This window comes from Denticeps clupeoides, chromosome 12, assembly GCF_900700375.1.
Source record: "Denticeps clupeoides chromosome 12, fDenClu1.1, whole genome shotgun sequence".
Taxonomy (NCBI): Eukaryota; Metazoa; Chordata; class Actinopteri; order Clupeiformes; family Denticipitidae; genus Denticeps; species Denticeps clupeoides.
The window spans coordinates 22247720-22265478 of NC_041718.1; the positions used below are offsets into that span (position 1 = coordinate 22247720).

At 49.7% G+C, this 17759-nt stretch overlaps 1 protein-coding gene and 1 pseudogene across 1 annotated transcript; both read right to left on the bottom strand.

Moving 5' to 3' along the window:
• Nucleotides 1–223: 223 nt before the first annotated feature.
• Nucleotides 224–4513, bottom strand: LOC114801039 (TATA element modulatory factor-like; annotated as a pseudogene).
• A 166-nt stretch (nucleotides 4514–4679) lies between these two features.
• LOC114800563 (NEDD8-activating enzyme E1 catalytic subunit-like) lies at nucleotides 4680–10317 on the bottom strand. The gene is given in 20 exon segments (XM_028998072.1): nucleotides 4680–5010; nucleotides 5087–5141; nucleotides 5224–5287; nucleotides 5365–5465; nucleotides 5533–5614; nucleotides 5890–5926; nucleotides 6052–6105; nucleotides 6182–6209; nucleotides 6211–6237; nucleotides 6239–6297; nucleotides 6383–6485; nucleotides 7349–7504; nucleotides 7580–7644; nucleotides 7731–7774; nucleotides 8097–8177; nucleotides 8250–8332; nucleotides 8421–8501; nucleotides 9098–9218; nucleotides 10146–10184; nucleotides 10279–10317. Coding segments are annotated over 20 exon segments (1389 nt in total). The 5' UTR covers nucleotides 10299–10317; the 3' UTR covers nucleotides 4680–4921.
• Between the last annotated feature and the right edge of the window lie 7442 nt (nucleotides 10318–17759).

The following is a 17759-nucleotide window of genomic DNA, read 5'->3' on the forward strand; positions in this document are numbered from 1 at the left end:
CGAACGTCCACCTCGCACGCACCCCTATACCGCGCACGTCCGCACCCGTATACCGCACCCGTATACCGCGCACGTCCACCTCGAACGTCCACCTCGCACCACACCCCTATACCGCGCACGTCCACCTCGAACGTCCACCTCGCACCGCACCCATATACCGCACCCGTCCACCCTGCACCACACACATATACCACACCCTTCCACCTCGCATCCCACCTAACCTGCTGTTGCAGTCCTCCAGGTCCTCACGTTTGGACTTCTCACCATCCAGCTCTCCCTGTAGACGGCCCTTATCCTGGCGCAGCAGGGAATTCTGGGACTCCAGAGACACCACTTGAGTCTTCATGGCCTGCAGGTCTTCGGTGGCCGCACGCTCCTTCTCCACAGCAACAGCCAACTGAGCCTGAGCATCCGCTGCATCCCAAAAACAGATGAGAATTCATAAAAAACCAAACGAAGACGTGAGAAGCTGGGAAATGAGATTATTCCACATCAACAGCGTTCCTCACCCAACCTATCCGAGATGCTCTTCTCCAGCTTCTCCCATGATGCCGTCTGGCTGCCGAGCGTGGCCTGCAGGTTCTCTATCTGTCGGAGCAGTGGCCGCGTCGCCGTGGTGACGCTTTGGCTCAGCTCCTGGTTCCTGGTCTCTGCTGCCTGTAGCCTCTGCAAAGATAAACCACCAGCAGGTCCCGAATGTCAACAGGACGTCTGCGCGACCGGTTCTAACGGTGGAACAATGTCCTACCTGCTGCAGCTCACTGATCTCCTCTCTGAGATAGTCCTCCTTCTTGGCCTGCTGCTGCTCGGCCCGCTGCAGCGCCACCCTCAGATCTGCCACCTACAGAGACGGTAGCAACAATCAACACAAGGTCTTCAGTAGGTTGGTGAAGGAGTCAGGCAGGTGAGAGGAGTCACCTGGTTGGCCAGGGCCTCCTGCTGGATTCTGGACTCCTCTGTAGCCTTCTCCAGAGCCACGCCCAGCTCCTCCTTGGCCTGCACCTCCCGACTCAGGGCAGCCCTCCTGGGCTTCGCTTGTCCTTGTGGCATTAACCTTGTGCAGCTTCTGCCAGTTCCCTGCACAGACAGGACATCACGTGACGGGTCTGGGACAAGCGTGCAGGGGAGATGAGAGAAGCAGCTTTACCTGTAGGAGTTGTCCAGAGCGGCCTGCAGACTTCGGCTTTCTCCTGAGCTCCTCCAGCTCTCCCTGAAGCCTGGACACGTCCTTCTCCTGCCGCTCACAACGCCATTCAACTTCTTGATGTTGTCCCTGTGCTGCTTCTTCCAGCTCCTCTTTACCGTCCAGAACCTGCAAAACACAGCCAATCTTCATCCAAGGCCCTGGTTCCTTCATAATCAGCTCAGAAGTTGAATATTTAAACCAACAACCATTCTTGCTGGGGCTCTTCTGACCAACCTGCTGCAGGTGCCTCAGCTCGTCCTCCTGATCCTTCACCTTCTTCCCATCTTGGCCATCCGGGCATCGCTCTCCTTCTCTTTAGCACGCAGTTTTCTTTATAATGTTGGAATGCTGCAACTGCTGCTTAGAAAGCTTCTCACCTGACGATGAAACGATCACAGGTCTTACGTCTCATGAACCAGCTCGAGCACTCAGAACATCAGAAGGTTCAGAAGGTCCTACCTTCATCCAGCAGCTCTCTGATCTGCTCCTCCTTCTCTCGGATCAGCTCCAGAGTCTCGTTGGAGTTGAACCTGGTGGACAACTCATCTCTCAAGCCCTTTATTTCCTGAAAGAAAGTGTAAATTGTGTTGAAGGAGACAGACACACACATGGACCAGAGAAAGAAGATGAACGTCTGCCTGGGCCAGGAATGGAAATGGTTGGCTGACCTTCTTGGCGATGTCCCTCTCCTTGCAGGCCAGCTGGGCTTTCCTCTCCGCTTCTGCGATGCGCTGGGTGAACTCCTCTTTCAGAGATTGGACACTGGACGCCTCGTCCTTCAGGCTGATGATCTCGCTGGAACAGAAGAGTGTACAGAAAACGCTGAGGAGCCGGCTGGAACCTTCTTTTTAAACTGGAGTCTGTGGTGGACCTGTCACCTACTCTTTAAGGTTGTCACACAGCTCGTCCAGGCCGGCTTTGTCTTTACTGACTGACAGCAGCTGTCCCTCCCTGGTCCTCCAGCCTCCGTGTGAGCTCGTCAATGATCTGGTGGAGGACACAAGCTCATGATGTTACCAGCCCGTCATCAACTAGTTCATATGCAAGAATCAAGTGGGAGAAGGCATCGTCCTCGGACCTTCTGAAGCTCCAGGATCTGGCACGTTGAAACCCCCCTTCATCTCCTCGGTGATGGGAGGAGTCAGAGCTTCGCCCCGCCTCTCCAGATATAAGCTTCCTCCTCTTCCGGCTGCTCCGGCAGTTGACTGGCGTGGAGCTGCGTCCGCTCTCCTCCATGTCGTTCTCGTCCAGAGACTGGTCCTTCACCGGAGTCTGCCCCGGGCGTCCTCCGCGGGGACGCCGGACGTGAGCGAGGCAGGGTGCGGCCGCCGGGGACCCTCGTCGTCCGAGTTGACCCTCGCTCCGCGCTGCGACTGTCCAGCGACTGGACGCTGAAGGAGTCGATGCGCTCGAAGGCGTCCGAGGACAGCCCGCGCTCTCCGTCAGCTTGGGGAAGTCCTCCAGGCGCGGGAAGTTCGGCGCAGGCGGAGGCGGAGATGCAGCTGGAAGGAGCCCTGCAGCAGGTGGAGGCCGTCCTGGCCTCGTCGGTCTCCTGGCCGTGAGCTGGCCGAGCTCTCTCGTCAGGACGCTCCTCGTGGTCCAGGACCTCGATGTCGCTGGTGGTGGACGTGCCTGACGAGAAGCGCTGACCGGGGGGTGACGGGGTGTCACTCTGCCGATCTTCCGGCTTGGAGTCCTTGGACTCGGCCACGCCGTCTTTAGGTGTTCTGGAGGCGGCTCTGATGGTCTCCCCGGGTTCCGGGTCTTCGGGAGACTCTGCTCTGTCCAGAACCCGCCGGAGGAGCAGCTTCTGTCCCCATCAGACGCCACAGTCTCCGTTTGTGGCACGTCCGCTGTGACCGTGGGCTCCAGAGAGACCACATCTGCAGCAGGTTCCTCCTCCGCGGCCACCTCGCTGCCATCATCCTGGACATCATCCTCCTCCTCCTGAGGTCTTCTCTGCGATTTGGTGGGAGGAACAGACACCACCGGGCTTTTCTTCCCAGCTGGCAGTTCCCCGGGCGGCAGGAAGGCACTGAAGAAGTTCTCGGACTCGTCCAGAAGCACGCGCGTCACCCGGCGTGGTTGATGGCCAGAGGAGGACGGTGACGCCACCTTTATACTTTTCCTCAGCAGGAGCGTCCCACTCATTCATCCCCCATCCTCCCGTGGACACGGCCTTGCTGGGAAGATCTGTAGATAAACAAGGAACCTACCAGTTAACGGTGTAACCGTGACGAGCCTGCCTGACACCGACATGTTTTATGTTAAAGACGTAAAAGTGTAATACTTGGTTATGTTTGAAATATTTGCATATTGGTTCATTTTTTACTTGCAACATTTGCAATACGCATTTCACTGCACATCATACCGTGTACGACTGTGTAATGTGACAAATAAAATGTTAATTTGAATTTGAGGAACACCAACATGAACCCAGCGTGGTCTTCACGATCGCTCGGCCGGTTTAATGAACGCGGCGGTGACATGTCGGTGTCAGGCAGGCTCGTCTCGTTTACAGTCACACCGTTATAAAGGTTCTTTATCAGTAAAATATGCTACACGTCTTGTTAAATGTCACCCTCACACACCGTGTCCCCCGTTTTTCTACTTCATGGAGACAGTTTGTAACGTTGCTTGAACGTTCCATTTACATTTATCAGACGCCCTTATCCAGAGTAGTGACAGGGACAGTCCCCCCCTGGAGACACTCAGGGTTAAGTGTCCTGCTCAGGGACACAATGGTAGTAAGTGGGGTTTGAACCTGGGTCTTCTGGTTCATAGGCGAGTGTGTTACCCACTAGGCTACTACCACCCTACGTAGCACCAGGTTGTTCGGTCCAACATGAACGTAGCAATAAACTGACAATGTCTCACCTCCAGAAGACACGAGTGTTCAAGGAACATTCAGGTTTTATCATCTCAGGTACTTCAGGTTTTATAAACTACTTAGAAGAGTCCGGATGAAATGAACTCAGGTGAACTTCCTGTTCCTGGACGCCGAGCTGGAGACCTACCATGATACGTGGGGAGCGGGGTGTCCCCCCACTGCTCCTCCTCTTTAATGTCCAGGACCCGGTCGATGGACTTCTGCGCGGTGCTGAGCGCCTGCTTGGCGAAGCTGGAGAGCTGCGACGCGTTGAACCAGCTCATGGTCCGGACACGTCCGGCGCGGCTACACGGAGCTGCGGCCCCGCATCCCTGCGTGACGTGACGTGACGTGACGTGACGTGACGTGACGTGACGTGACCCGACCCGACGCCGCTGCGACTCGGTCCCCTGGTTTGTTTTTGTGCGTCTCCGCGGACACTTCCGGTCCACGTAGTCCAATCCTGGTCCGCCTGTGACGTCACGTGCGGATTCCAGCTCACTTCCGCTTGAACCTTTAGAGTGACGTCACACGCTTGGCTTTTCGAAATTTTACATTTTTAAATATTTTAAAAATATATATTTATCGAAAGTAAAAAAAAATAGTAGAGAGAGAGAGACGGCAGACAATTAAATTGTCTTTTACTTCACTGCTTTTACACAGACAAATTTCAACTGTTACTTCTATACACAGGATTTCATTTGAAATAAATAGTGACAGAACAGAAAGATGACATGAAGCGCAGGGGTTCTGCCGGGCTCTCCTCAGTGCATCTACAGAACCAGAACCACACACGGACGTCAGGAGACTTCAAAGCTGCAGAAGAAAGAAAAGCCCCAGGACAGTCGGACGGAACGGCGGCTATTTCAGGAGGTGAAACGCAGCTTGAAGAGCAGAGTCTGCGGCGTGGTGACGTCCGCCACCGCCAGCTCCTGTCCATCCGACAATCCCAGCTCTGAAACGACAGATCGAGACACTGGAGATTCCCGACACCACCGATCTCACGCGTCACCACACAGACGCCACGTCACCTTTCAGTGTTTTACTGAGATTTGGACGCGTCCTTTCTTCAATCGATGCAACCGTCTAGAGGAGGCAATAAAAGAAAAGCCATTTAATTTCCACGGTGGACAGGGAGCATCACTGGGCGTGGCTCTGGATCACCAACCTGCAAATACAGCGTCCTGTTCTTCCCGTCCATCGTGGCCGTTACTGCAGGAGACTTCATCTGTCTGGAACACAGAATCAGCAGCTGAAGACACCCTGGAAAGCACCCCTATAAACTCAGGCCGCCAGGGCCGCAACGTACAAGGCGGCGCTCTCCGTCAGGTGGTCCAGGACGTCCTGTAGTCTAGCGGATGGCGGGAAGCTGAGGTCCTGGGGGATCTGGCTGCACGCCGAGCAGTTTTCCTGGGACAACACGGCGCACGTTACCACGCGCGCGCACAGCGGAGCCCGCCGCCGCCGAGCAGCTCACCTTTCGCTCCGCCTCGAAGGTGTAGGTGTAGAGGGCGTCCACGTCATTAAACACCAGGTAGTTGTTGAGGGGGACGTAGGCACTGGCAAGGAAAAAGCCCGCGAGATGAAGTAAACAGGGTGGTAGTAGCCTAGCGGGTAACACACTCGCCTATGAACCAGAAGACCCAGGTTCAAACCCCACTTACTACCATCGTGTCCCTGAGCAAGACACTTAACCCCAAGTGTCCCCAGGGGGGGACTGTCCCTGTCACTACTGATTGTAAGTCGCTCTGGATAAGGGCGTCTGGTAAATGCTGTAAAATGTAAATGTAAAGTAAACGGACGTTTCAGCGGCGGCGGCTGGAGAACAACTCACCTTGAAGCGATCTTGAAAACCTCCGTCGCACAGGTTGCTGAGGGAAGGACCAAATACCATTTCTACAAATGTCACTAAGCAGCAGCAGCAGCAGCAGGGCATTTATTCATATCAAACAGGCAGAATAGTAGGATTAAAGCGGTGGCGTGAAGGTCCTCGTACCAGCGATGACAGCGTTTGTAGAGGCCACAGCAGGAATGATCCTCTTCACGACCCCTGGCACATTAAAACACGTCACCCACACACCCCATCTGGCGTATCGTGCTTCTCCCGAGCCCGCTCAGATGCTCACCTTGCGTCAGCCTGTAGGTGACCCCCCGTGATGCTGAACTCTGCCGCCCTCTCCAGGGGACCTCTGGAACACCCACTGGATGTGTTCCGGGTCGTCCCCGTCCAGCGCGACTCCCTCTGAGGGACAGAGGGGAGGGACACCAGAGTTCTAACCAAAAAACCAGTCGTGACGTACGACACCTTAAGCTGCGGGCTTCACTACCTCCAAAAGGCTTCTCCCTGGGCCACAGCAGCATCCGGGCGTACTCTACACAGTGCTCAGGTAAACGTGGCATGGAGGCTATTGTGCACATCGGGAAGTTAATCTGTGGGCAAGGAGAGGACATGCAGGTCATTATAATCAGGCCGTTTACAGCTTTAAAATGTCCTGTTCCTCATCTGTAGATACCAACCCCCATCTTAATAGTTTACAACTCGCCCTTATCCAGAGCGACTTACAGGGACTCAAGGTTCAGTGTCTTGCTCAGGGACACGATGGTAGTAAGTGGGGTTTGAACCTGGGTCCTCTGGTTCATAGGCGAGTGTGTTACCCACTAGGCTACTATAATAATAAAGTGAAATGATTGTCACATGTGATACACAGCAGCACAGCACACGGTGCACACAGTAAAATTTGTCCTCTGCATTTAACCCATCACCCTGAGTGAGCAGTGGGCACCATGACAGGCGCCCGGGGAGCAGTGTGTGGGGACGGTGCTTTGCTCAGTGGCACCTCAGTGGCACCTTGGCGGATCGGGATTCGAACCGGCAACCTTCTGATTACGGGGCCGCTTCCTTAACCGCTAGGCCACCACTGCCCCACTACCACCCCGTAATGGAACTTAATGGATGAGAGAGACCAGGGGTCTCCAGCCCAGGTCCTGAGGAAACTTGTCCTGCACATATCATTTTGCCTGAACCTGATTCAACTTCTGAACCTGGTTTCAACCCGTTCTTCTGTGTAATGAGGTGTGGTGGAACATGGAAAGATCTATGCCGTGTCGTGCTGGTGAACCATAGTCTAGATGAATGCTTTCCTGCTACCTCCAGTGATGGTGGCACCAGTGGAGCAGTGCTGGAGGATCAGGGAGAGATGAGGGACCTGAGGTAGGTTCTTCACAGGCCAGCATCAAGATTTTAAAATAGTGGGCCATGGGTCTTCAGCAGGGTTTGTAGACGCACTACACACCTGTGGTGGGTACAGCTCCAAGGTGCAGTCAATGCAGGCCGTCATGCCTGGGAAGATGACCCGAGCGTTGCCCTTAAAGCCTTCAGTTCCACCATCGATAAGCGGGATGATGGAGCTGGGGTCCAGGACGCCGTCCTCGTAAATCAACATGGACATCTGCGCGGCATAAAAATCCAGAGGTGACGCAGCCGCTGAGCTGAAGATGAACATTTAGCAGCGATGAATATGTACCAGCATGCCGTTCACCCATCTCCTGGCCACGACAGAGTCCAGGCCGCACACTATAATGTGGAACTCTGTGAAGGTAAGAATGAACCAGTTAACGCCTCTGGGCCTTCAGTAGATGATGCATCTGAAAAGGATTATGCGGTTTGGACATTACGTCGATAAAACGCCTCGTCCAAGTCTTGGATTTTCTTGTAATGTCTCAGCGAGGCAGTTAAGGAAAAATTCCCGGAGTCAGCAGTCCACGGAATTTTCATGCATTAAATAATCCAACAATAATCCAGTCCAAAGTAAAATATTCTACATTCAAATAGATTCTCTCGAAAAATCAATCAATTACAACTAATACCGGTTTAAACAGAAATTCAAACTAAAGAAGTCCAGAAATCTACAGAAAAGTACCGAAACTGTGCTCGTATGCAGCTCTCGTGTCAATCTGGACCTTCACAGTTTTATCCTACGTGAACATTTAATTCATCAGACCATCATGCTGTTGGGACGCTGTTCTTCTTTAAAAGGATACGGGACACAGCAGCACCCGGGGACGCGGCTGTTGATGAAATCTGCTGCCACCTCGGCTTTTGGCCGTCCCACATCTTTGGTTCTACAGAAAGAGGGAGGAAACGTTTGGAATGAACAGCACCGAGGGCGCATTTTTAGATCCGTACCACCTCACCTGAACAGAAACTGTCTGTTGAGGTTGGAAACATCAATGGTGTCCATGTCAATGACGTGTATTTGACGAAAGCCTGACAAGGCCTAAAAAGGTCAAAATCAGTGGTTTATATTCCGTTTTTTCCCCTTTTTACTATTCAAATTAAAGGTAGATAAAAAAAATGAAACATACCAAATCTTTCAGGAGTTCACATCCTAAACCTCCTGCTCCAATGACAAGAATTTTGCACGAATCCAATAAAAACTGCAAAGACTGATTGAGAAAATCAGACAAACTAATTAATGTAGGGCAGATAATCAACTTTAAAAAATATATTTTACATCTACGGACATTCAGTGGTAATCGTGGCCTGGCGGGTCAGACACTTGCTAATGAACCAGAAGACCCAGGTTCAAACCCCACTTACTACCATTGTGTCCCTGAGCAAAGTCAAAGTCAGCTTTATTGTCAATTCTGCCACATGTACAGGACATGCAGAGAATTGAAATTACGTTACTCTCAGACCCATACAAGTAACATTAAATACAAAACAGTAACATTGAATACAAAGGTATAAATACAATTTTAAAAAACACAATATACAAATAAGGGCACATGGTGGAGAGTGCAAAACCATGTAGTGCAACAGAGGTAAGTTTAAAGTGACAAAGTGACACTTAAGACACTTAACCCTGAGTGTCTCCAGGGGGGGACTGTCCCTGTAACTACTGACTAAGTCGCTCTGGATAAGGGCGTCTGGTAAATGCTGTAAATGTAGTTGTGTCACCGTGTTCTGTTCTGCAGTGGATCACAATGACAATCACTTCACTGTCACTACACTCTGGTAAATGTTCATCAGCATTTCTTACGCTTGTGCTGGGCTCGAAGTCAGGGTGTGTGAAGGGTCCAGGTCTTTCTAAGAACTTCCTAACGTGGTCCCAGCGGCCCGGCCAGTCGCCCTGGACTTCAGCTCCTCCATCTACAGCCATCCTGCAGGACACACAAAGACATGAAGTGACCATCCACCGAGGCTTCATCACCAGGCCTGTATAAGCAACATATTCATGTTTTCTAGTTATGTTTAGTTGGTAAACAGCAGCATTATAATATATCTACACAGTACTGTGGATGAAGTTCGTCCTGAACAGACTTTCAGACCCTAATCTCCTAGTTTCTAGTAATCTCCCAGTTACTAGTTATGTTTATATAGTAAACAGCAGCATTATAATATATCTACACAGTGCTGTGCATGCAGTTTGTCCTGAGCAGGCTTTGAGACCCTAATCTCCTAGTTTCTAGTAATCTCCCAGTTACTAGTTATGTTTAAATAGTAAACAGCAGCATTATAATATATCTACACAGTGCTGTGCATGCAGTTTGTCCTGAGCAGGCTTTGAGACCCTAATCTCCTAGTTTCTAGTAATCTCCCAGTTACTAGTGATGTTTAAATAGTAAACCGCAGCATTATAATATATCTACACAGTGCTGTGCATGCAGTTTGTCCTGAGCAGGCTTTGAGACCCTAATCTCCTAGTTTCTAGTAATCTCCCAGTTACTAGTGATGTTTAAATAGTAAACCGCAGCATTATAATATATCTACACAGTGCTGTGGATGCAGTTCGTCCTGAACAGACTTTCAGACCCTAATCTCCTAGTTTCTAGTAATCTCCCAGTTACTAGTTATGTTTATATAGTAAACAGCAGCATTATAATATATCTACACAGTGCTGTGCATGCAGTTTGTCCTGAGCAGGCTTTGAGACCCTAATCTCCTAGTTTCGCTGCTAACTGGCCCACAGCCCTGTGAGGAGATCGTGATGTTAGGTAGTAACACCGGGCTGTGGAGCAGTTAGACTGGCGAGAAGCGGGCGCCCTGCTCCTCAAACCTGCGGCCAGCGCTACATTTTCATCACTAACTTCAGAGCCAGCTCCTCTATTCTCCTTCTTTTCTTCTCCCTAAAAGAGAGAATAAAAGAAGGTTCACACGCGCTCTGCTGCTCGCAGTTTATTGAGATTTTCAGCCTTTCTGCTCCGCCAAATTCGCACTTACGGCTCATCGCCATCCGCCATGTCTTCCTCCACACGCAGGCCCACAATGCCCTGCGCGGATGGCGCCAGCCAATCAGCGACAAGGCGACGGGCCGAGACGCGCTCTTATTGGTGGTCAACGCGACCAATCAGCGCAGCAAAAGGTTTTTTATTTATACACTCTTTCGTGTAGATTTTATACTTTCATGTGATTGGTACGGTTGTCCAATTAACAAAATAATAAAAAATTAACAGCTGCAGTTTGTAGTATTCTCCATTGTTTGGATTTTTTCACTAACATTCGTTTATTTGACCTGTTATTAAGCACTAAAGTGGAAATGACAGTGATGGATATCTTTCAAAATACATATTGTATCTAATAAATTTATTACTCAATGAAATCAACTGTATATTTAATATTACATTACAATTGAAGCAAAGTCTTACTCAGGGACAAAGGCAATACACACACACACACACACACACACACATATAGGCAAGACTCAAAAACGAAAGTAATTAAATCAATTTAGAATTTTGTGTGAGAGAATCGATTATCGACCAGGAGCTTTTCCGGACGCTGTGCATGGACTGAAATGGGGTTTGACCGATAGGTGGCGGTATCGTCCTTAATGTTGAGGACCAGTATTGATTCATAGTGTGGGTTATCAGTAACAATATCATTATTAATATATGTGACCAATGAAAGTCATGTTTCACAGTTATAAATAATCCAAATATATTTGCACCATTACTGAATATTAAGTGCTGGCACCGCCACAGAAGGTGGCTCAATATGAACTACTGAAATTTGGACTATGACATTTATCAAAGCTTTCTTTTTCAAGGTCACCCTCAAAATGTCATATCTGGAGGTTCGGCCTGTCATTAATCACAGCCACAGCTCACATTCAACCACGCTGCGACTGGAATTCAATGTTTCACCGTTCCCTGTTCAAGCTACCGTAGTTCCTTCGTTCTCACCGACTGGTGGCTGTTTGTTAATGTCCTTTTGTCCTCTGAATTTGATGCAGAGCAATTAGGGCGTCTGCAAACTGAAAACGATAATGATGATGTGACGCCGTTGTCACCCACAGGGAGAGGCGGGGCAGGGCGGGGCGGGCGCGTCCACTCCCACTGCCGCTGTGAGTGATTGATGATTCTCTTTGCCTTCATGGTGCGATGGGGTTTGATTAAAGTCTGCATGATTTATCTCTCCTCTTCAGCGCATCATTACTACACTGTACACTGTAAGTGGCTTCACAAAACACAGAGACTAGCAGTCAAATGCACTTGCTGACACCTTGTATTATACATAATCATAATCATCTACTGGCATTGAATTATGAAATTGCTGGTGTTGATGTGTTTTTACTGTAAAGATAATTTTATCTAGGCATCATTTGCTGTTTCTGGGCATTTTAAAGTTCTTTCTTCTGCTATAAACCTTACGCTATAATCAATATTTCATTACAGAAGAGTCACCGCTGACTCTTGCTGTAACAATTGACCAGAATAAATGACTATTACAGTAATATTTAGCGCTGGAAGACTGCAGAACGGCGGAGTCCCGTGTACTTCCTGGTCCGACGGGTGGGTCATAGCTTTGTATTTCCTGTCTCTGATGGGCGGGGCCCGACAGGCCCTGCTTCCTGTTTGGAGGGGTGGAGGGCGCGCTGTGACCTTGCCTTGCGGGCCTCGTGCCTGGAGGGTCAATAAAAAATCATATTGATTCCTCCTTCAAGGTCTAGTGTTGAAGAGACACTCGACACTACGAGACTTTAGTAGCATTAAGCGACACACACACATCGGCCGTTTCTGACGGGAATCGCGGCTTGAGAGCCATCAGTAGAGTACTGGTGGTGTACAGATTCAGAAAGCTCATCTATTATTCCCGACCCGCTTCTCTACTGTTTTAATATCAGAAGCACGTTGTAAAAGTGAGAATGCGGCTATTTCGGCCTGGTTTATTCCTGCTTGCACTTCCCATTTCCTGTCCTCCAAAGGCGCGCTTCCCCTCCTTCTGCAGACCAAGCATCTGTTCCTGGAGACGTTTCTGTCTGAAGATCAAAACAAGTGGCTCCGACCACCAGAACTACCATACACAAACCTGCAATGGATGTACCATCTGCTAACTGAGAAGCTGCCAAAATAGATTATATTAGATTACAACAGAAAGGGCTTAAATGGCAGTGGCAGCGGTGATCTGGCGGTTAAGGAAGTGGACCCGTGATCAGAAGGTTGCCGGTTCGAATCCCGACCCGGCAGGGTGCCACTGAGGTCCCCACACACTGCTCACCAAGGGTGAGGGTCAAATACACACATTTCCACACACATTTCACCGTGTCACAATGACAAGCAACAAAAAAAACAACCAATAGTATTCCAAATAATATTACAATAATACAAAAAATACCATGCAGTGCTTGGTTGGTCATCTTTTACTACGTAAATGGAGAAGTTGCAGAGGGATTGGGGATGGACGCTGTTGCCTGAGGTGGCATTTCCACCCTCGGCTTGATCCCACTGGGAGCCTTTGAGCCCTCGGCTCGGTCCCCTCCTCCTTCCTCTCGGCGTGCCTGGCCGGGTGGAGTTCTAGGAAGTGGGGTATATCCTTCCTCCCTGCTCAGGACATGTTTGAGGAGGGGTCGGGGGAATTTGGAATTCAGCTCCTGTGCTGGCGATCGTGGGGCTTCTCCTCTATTGTCCTGCTCTTTATTTTCCCTCGTTAAACACAGAGAGCCAGAGGCCGCTGTAATTCCACCGATCAATGGCCATTAAAAGTCGACAAATCCGAGCATGAAAGCGAGTATTACTATATTTTTAGTGTTTGGAGTGTTTTACGTACTGCTGCTTCATGATTGCACCAGGTCCTGCAGCATCGTCTCACACGCTTGAGCCTGGCGGGTCCACACACAGAGAGCCAGAGGCCGCTGTAATTCCACCGATCAATAGCCATTAAAAGTCGACAAATCCGAGCGTTAATGCGAGTATTACTATATTTTTAGTGTTTGGAGTGTTTTACGTACTGCTGCTTCATGATTGCACCAGGTCCTGCTCCTCGGGCCCCCAGCATGGGCCTGGCGGGTCCACACACAGAGAGCCAGAGGCCACTGTAATTCCACCGATCAATAGCCATTAAAAGCGAGTATTACTATATTTTTAGTGTTTGGAGTGTTTTACGTACTGCTGCTTCATGCTCCTCGGTCTCCAGTCAGAGGGAGGGAAGGAGTTGATGGCGCTGCTGCGCCTCGGCGTCGGCCCGCATCGCCCTGAGTGATTACGGACGCTGATGCGCGCCGGCTTGTAGCACTAACGCCGCTGAATGGCCAGGAAATGAAACGCTCCGGCGCCGTAATAAACCGAGTGGCCCGCCACTGACATCTGCCCGGTTTCAGGCACCGATTACAGCCCCTGTCATCAATCAGAGCGCAGGGCTCAGGTCGGGCATGGAGAGTTATTCCCGCTCGCTCCCGGCCCGCAGCATAAATACACACAGGAACTCATCACACCAGCATTTGTTTCGCCATTAATCTCGCCTCTGCGGCAGTAGTTCATTTCTCTCTCAGTAAACACATTAAACGCTGAAATATGCAGCGCATGATAAGGGATATTTAAGGAAATGGTGGTTAAAAAAGGCCCTTTAATTTCTCATACTTTTAATATCCCTCCTACATAATAATGAACTGGAGATAATAGGCGGTTGTATTGGGCCCAAGCCGCATATTTTAATGAAGCGGACGCCTCCAACCTCTTTCATGCTCAACTCTCTGCATCTTTAGAGTGCTAATGGGACCCTGGTTTAATGAGGATCTCCAGCAGGTCTTCTCCAGCGACCGTCGTTCCCAACGCCGGCAGCATGGGGGCAATTGACAAGCTCCATTTGCAGAATGTGTGGTGTAAGTCTCTTTTATCCTTACTATGCACCGCAACTTTCAAAAGTTGCTTTTAATACGTACGTTTCAGCGTTAAATTATAGCAAACTGAAAAACGCTGCACCAAGCGAGGATGCTGACATGAACACACGTCGCCTAATAAAGCTACACTTAGCCATTATAACTGTACACGTCCGCAGCACCGTCAATCATCAGGACAGTCTGCACGCTGTCAGCATGCGCCATAAAAGAGAGAATTCGTCTAACGGGCCAATAACCGTGAATCATGCAACAGGAAGCAGCGACATGCTCACTCCAGAAACGTCCGAAAATTAATAATGATATTTATTACGCATATGTTTAAACTTTCTAATCTCATTCGCTTGATATGTTGAGATCCTATCAGCAGATTTTTATGTTGATTTAATTTTTATTAAATATATATTTCATGTACCAGATCATACAGGTCAGGGTACAGGTCAGCGGCGGATGGGATTCCGCTGCATGAACAATGATTGCGCGTTGTAACGTGGTTTTAATCCGGGCCTCAATCCGGTTTGCTGCATTACAGAAGGCCATTCCTCTGTCCCCAGCACACTGGTGACCTGGTGCCACCTCCATGTGGGCGGAGGTGAGACCTCCAGTGCTGGTGGCGGCCGACTCCGCCATTGATGGATTACTGTTTCCAGCCATAATCTACTCCTGCGACTTCATCTCGGCGACGCCATCGATCACCGGCGGGGTCCAATACCACATCGTCCGCAGTTCTCAGACAAACACAGAAATAAAGGCGCGTCTAGTGAATTATTACAAATTCTTTACAAAAGCATTCTAAAACATTTCAGAAATATCGAATTGCTCTTGATTTATGATGACACACGAGGCATTTCAGGATGCCATTCTGACTGAGAATGACTGGCATGAAATAAAAAGACAGAAATAAAAAGACAGGAAAGTGCAGATTCCACACGCGGACGCCTACTCCGCTTTATAATACGATTTCAGATGTGGGCTGACCAGGGGCCATGAGAGATCCCAGGCTGAGGTCAGCTTCACAATCTGGTGTCCCCTTTACAGTGAGCTGTAAGATCTTGGTCTCCAGGAAGGTCCCAGAGGAGCTGTGATCAGGTGCCTGGGTCTTGTGTGTTTAGCACCAGCGTGCTGATTTCTCAGCAGCAGCTCCACGGCTGCTCTTAATGGCCCCCGAACCGCTGGTGGCGGCATCTGAAGCAGCCGAGGCGTAATGGGACTTGGCTGCTGTGGCGCCTGCGTTTCCCCATTGAGAACCTAATTAAAGCTGTGATATCAGACGCCGGCATCTCGTGTAATATCCCACCCCGCCGTCCATTTCATTTCCTCCTTCCATTCGCTCTTCTCTGCATCTCCTTGTCGGCTTTGATCTCTCAACCTCGGCGCAATGTTACGGCGAGGCGGGCTGCTGGGCCCCGGAGGAAGCCGAGTGTGTGAAGTGTGCGTTGCACCTGATGAAAACAGGGCCCGGCTGGTGCGTCTGCCCCCAGGATGATGTACTGTACCCCGTTTTATGGCCCATTCCCCCCGATGTTGGCACAAACGTGTAATGAGATCCATAAAGTGTAACGCAGTAAAGGTTCCGGTATCAGATCTTCACTTCTGTTTGATGCTTGGCCCCTTACGCCGTTCAGAAAAACCAGTTAAGTGTTATAGCTGCGGTAAAGAAGGATCGACCGTTTCCAACATAATCCACAGTAGGGCGTGTTTCTGGAGGATTTCCACTGACCGTTTTACCAGGGATGCTCCCAATGACCAGAGATCTTCATCAGGGGACAGCCTGTAACTCCACCTGGACAGTACGAACAACGTCTTGTTCTACAACCGTGATAAAGGGAAAAAAGCACCTCGCGTTCTCTCGTCTCTGTTTTAGTAACGTAGGAATTCAGCAGAAAAAAAATGGAATTAAACCGGCCCCATAAATCACTAGCAGACAACTGGGCACAGAAGGGCCAATGGCGAAAAATAATGGAGTTCAGGCCATTTCGTGATGGAAACCGTGGCGATTTATAAAACCGCGGGCTTCGGTCTGCACAATTTGTTGGGGCGGATAATGGCCTCACTTTTTAATTCAGCTGAGCTGTGATATGATAACGATATCATTTATCCTGAATCAGGCCGCGGCTCAGTTAACCTTTAAGTATTGATCTGTTGTTCCACTTCATTTATCCGGGAAGGGACACCCTGGACCCTGGACGGGACCACCTTGCCACTATCTCACCATGAGGAACGGTCTTCTTACACACGAGTCAGTCTGCATGCGGCTCATTTATTAAGCAAATATGCGATTGAATTTCATCAGCCATGGCAGATTAATGCTTTATTTAATAAAGAATGGAACTAGATCATGGTCATCAATCTCAGTTGAAACCACCTCATCACGTGATGAATGTGTGATCTTCTGCCGGCAGGCGACCTTGAACCTGGCGCGTCATCGTATCTGCGGAGGCTTTAAAGCTCCCGCCGCTCCGCCGGGCCTCGTCCAGCGCGGGCTTTCCCAGCGAGAGGCGACACGGGACGTGTCAAAGCAGCCCTGAACGAAGCTGACAGCCGCTCTGCTACTTGAGCTTCATGGCGTCCGCAGCGTGAGCAGGCTTCTTCTGGCCAGAACGTCGTGCATTTTAATATGTCTCGTATGGATTTCCAGTGAAACTAGTCCATGGCCAATAGAGACGTCCACTGGACTGGAAGCTCTCGTCTCTTTCAGGGTTGACAGACGCTGCGTCTCAGTTTGTACAATGAAAGAGTTCCGTTACATTAAGTCACAAAGTATCAATTTATTGATTTTAATTTTAATGAATTTTTATGTTTCAGTTTTTTTTAGGATTCGGAGTATTGAAATGGGCGACATTATTAGTGCAAAATGTGTTCAGCCTCAGACTTTGATACAGAGAATGGAGATATAAATTCTGTAGGTCCGCAGTGTCCAGCAAGTCTGAAGACTGTATTCTTGGCATGATGTTAGAAGAGATGAATTTGCAACAAGTTTTAGACTAAAAACCCAAGTTCGAGAATAAGCTAATGTAATGCAAGGTTGAGCTGAGGTTAAAGGTCGTGAAACTGCACTGTAGATGCGACTGATCACCACAGCCGGTGTCAGGATTACTCAGGACTCCACCCAGTAGGTGCTGTGGCATTGATGTGGACCTGACGTGACCTGACGTGCACGTTCCTGTTCCTGGAAATCACCTGATTGTTTGTCGTTCCTTTTCTATTTTCCATCTGGTCCTGATTTTTTATATTTGGCAATGGAAGCAAAAGTGAAGTGATTGTCATTGTGAGACACTGCAGCACAGCACACGGTGACACGGTGAAACGTGTCCTCTGTATTTAACCGTCAGCCTTGGTGAGCAGTGGGAACCATGACCGGCGCCCGGGGAGCAGCGTGTGGGGACGGGACCTTCATCAAGGGGACCTCAGTGGCAGCTTGGCGGATCTGGCAACCTTCTGATTACGGGGCCGCTTCCTTCACCGCTCGGCCACCGCTGGCATGAGATAGAATTCGTTCCAGATGCAAATTGCTGATGTATTTGAATAAATGATGAACGGGGCACCGATACTCATGTTCTTTAAAGCAGAAACCCCGAGTAAATCTTCC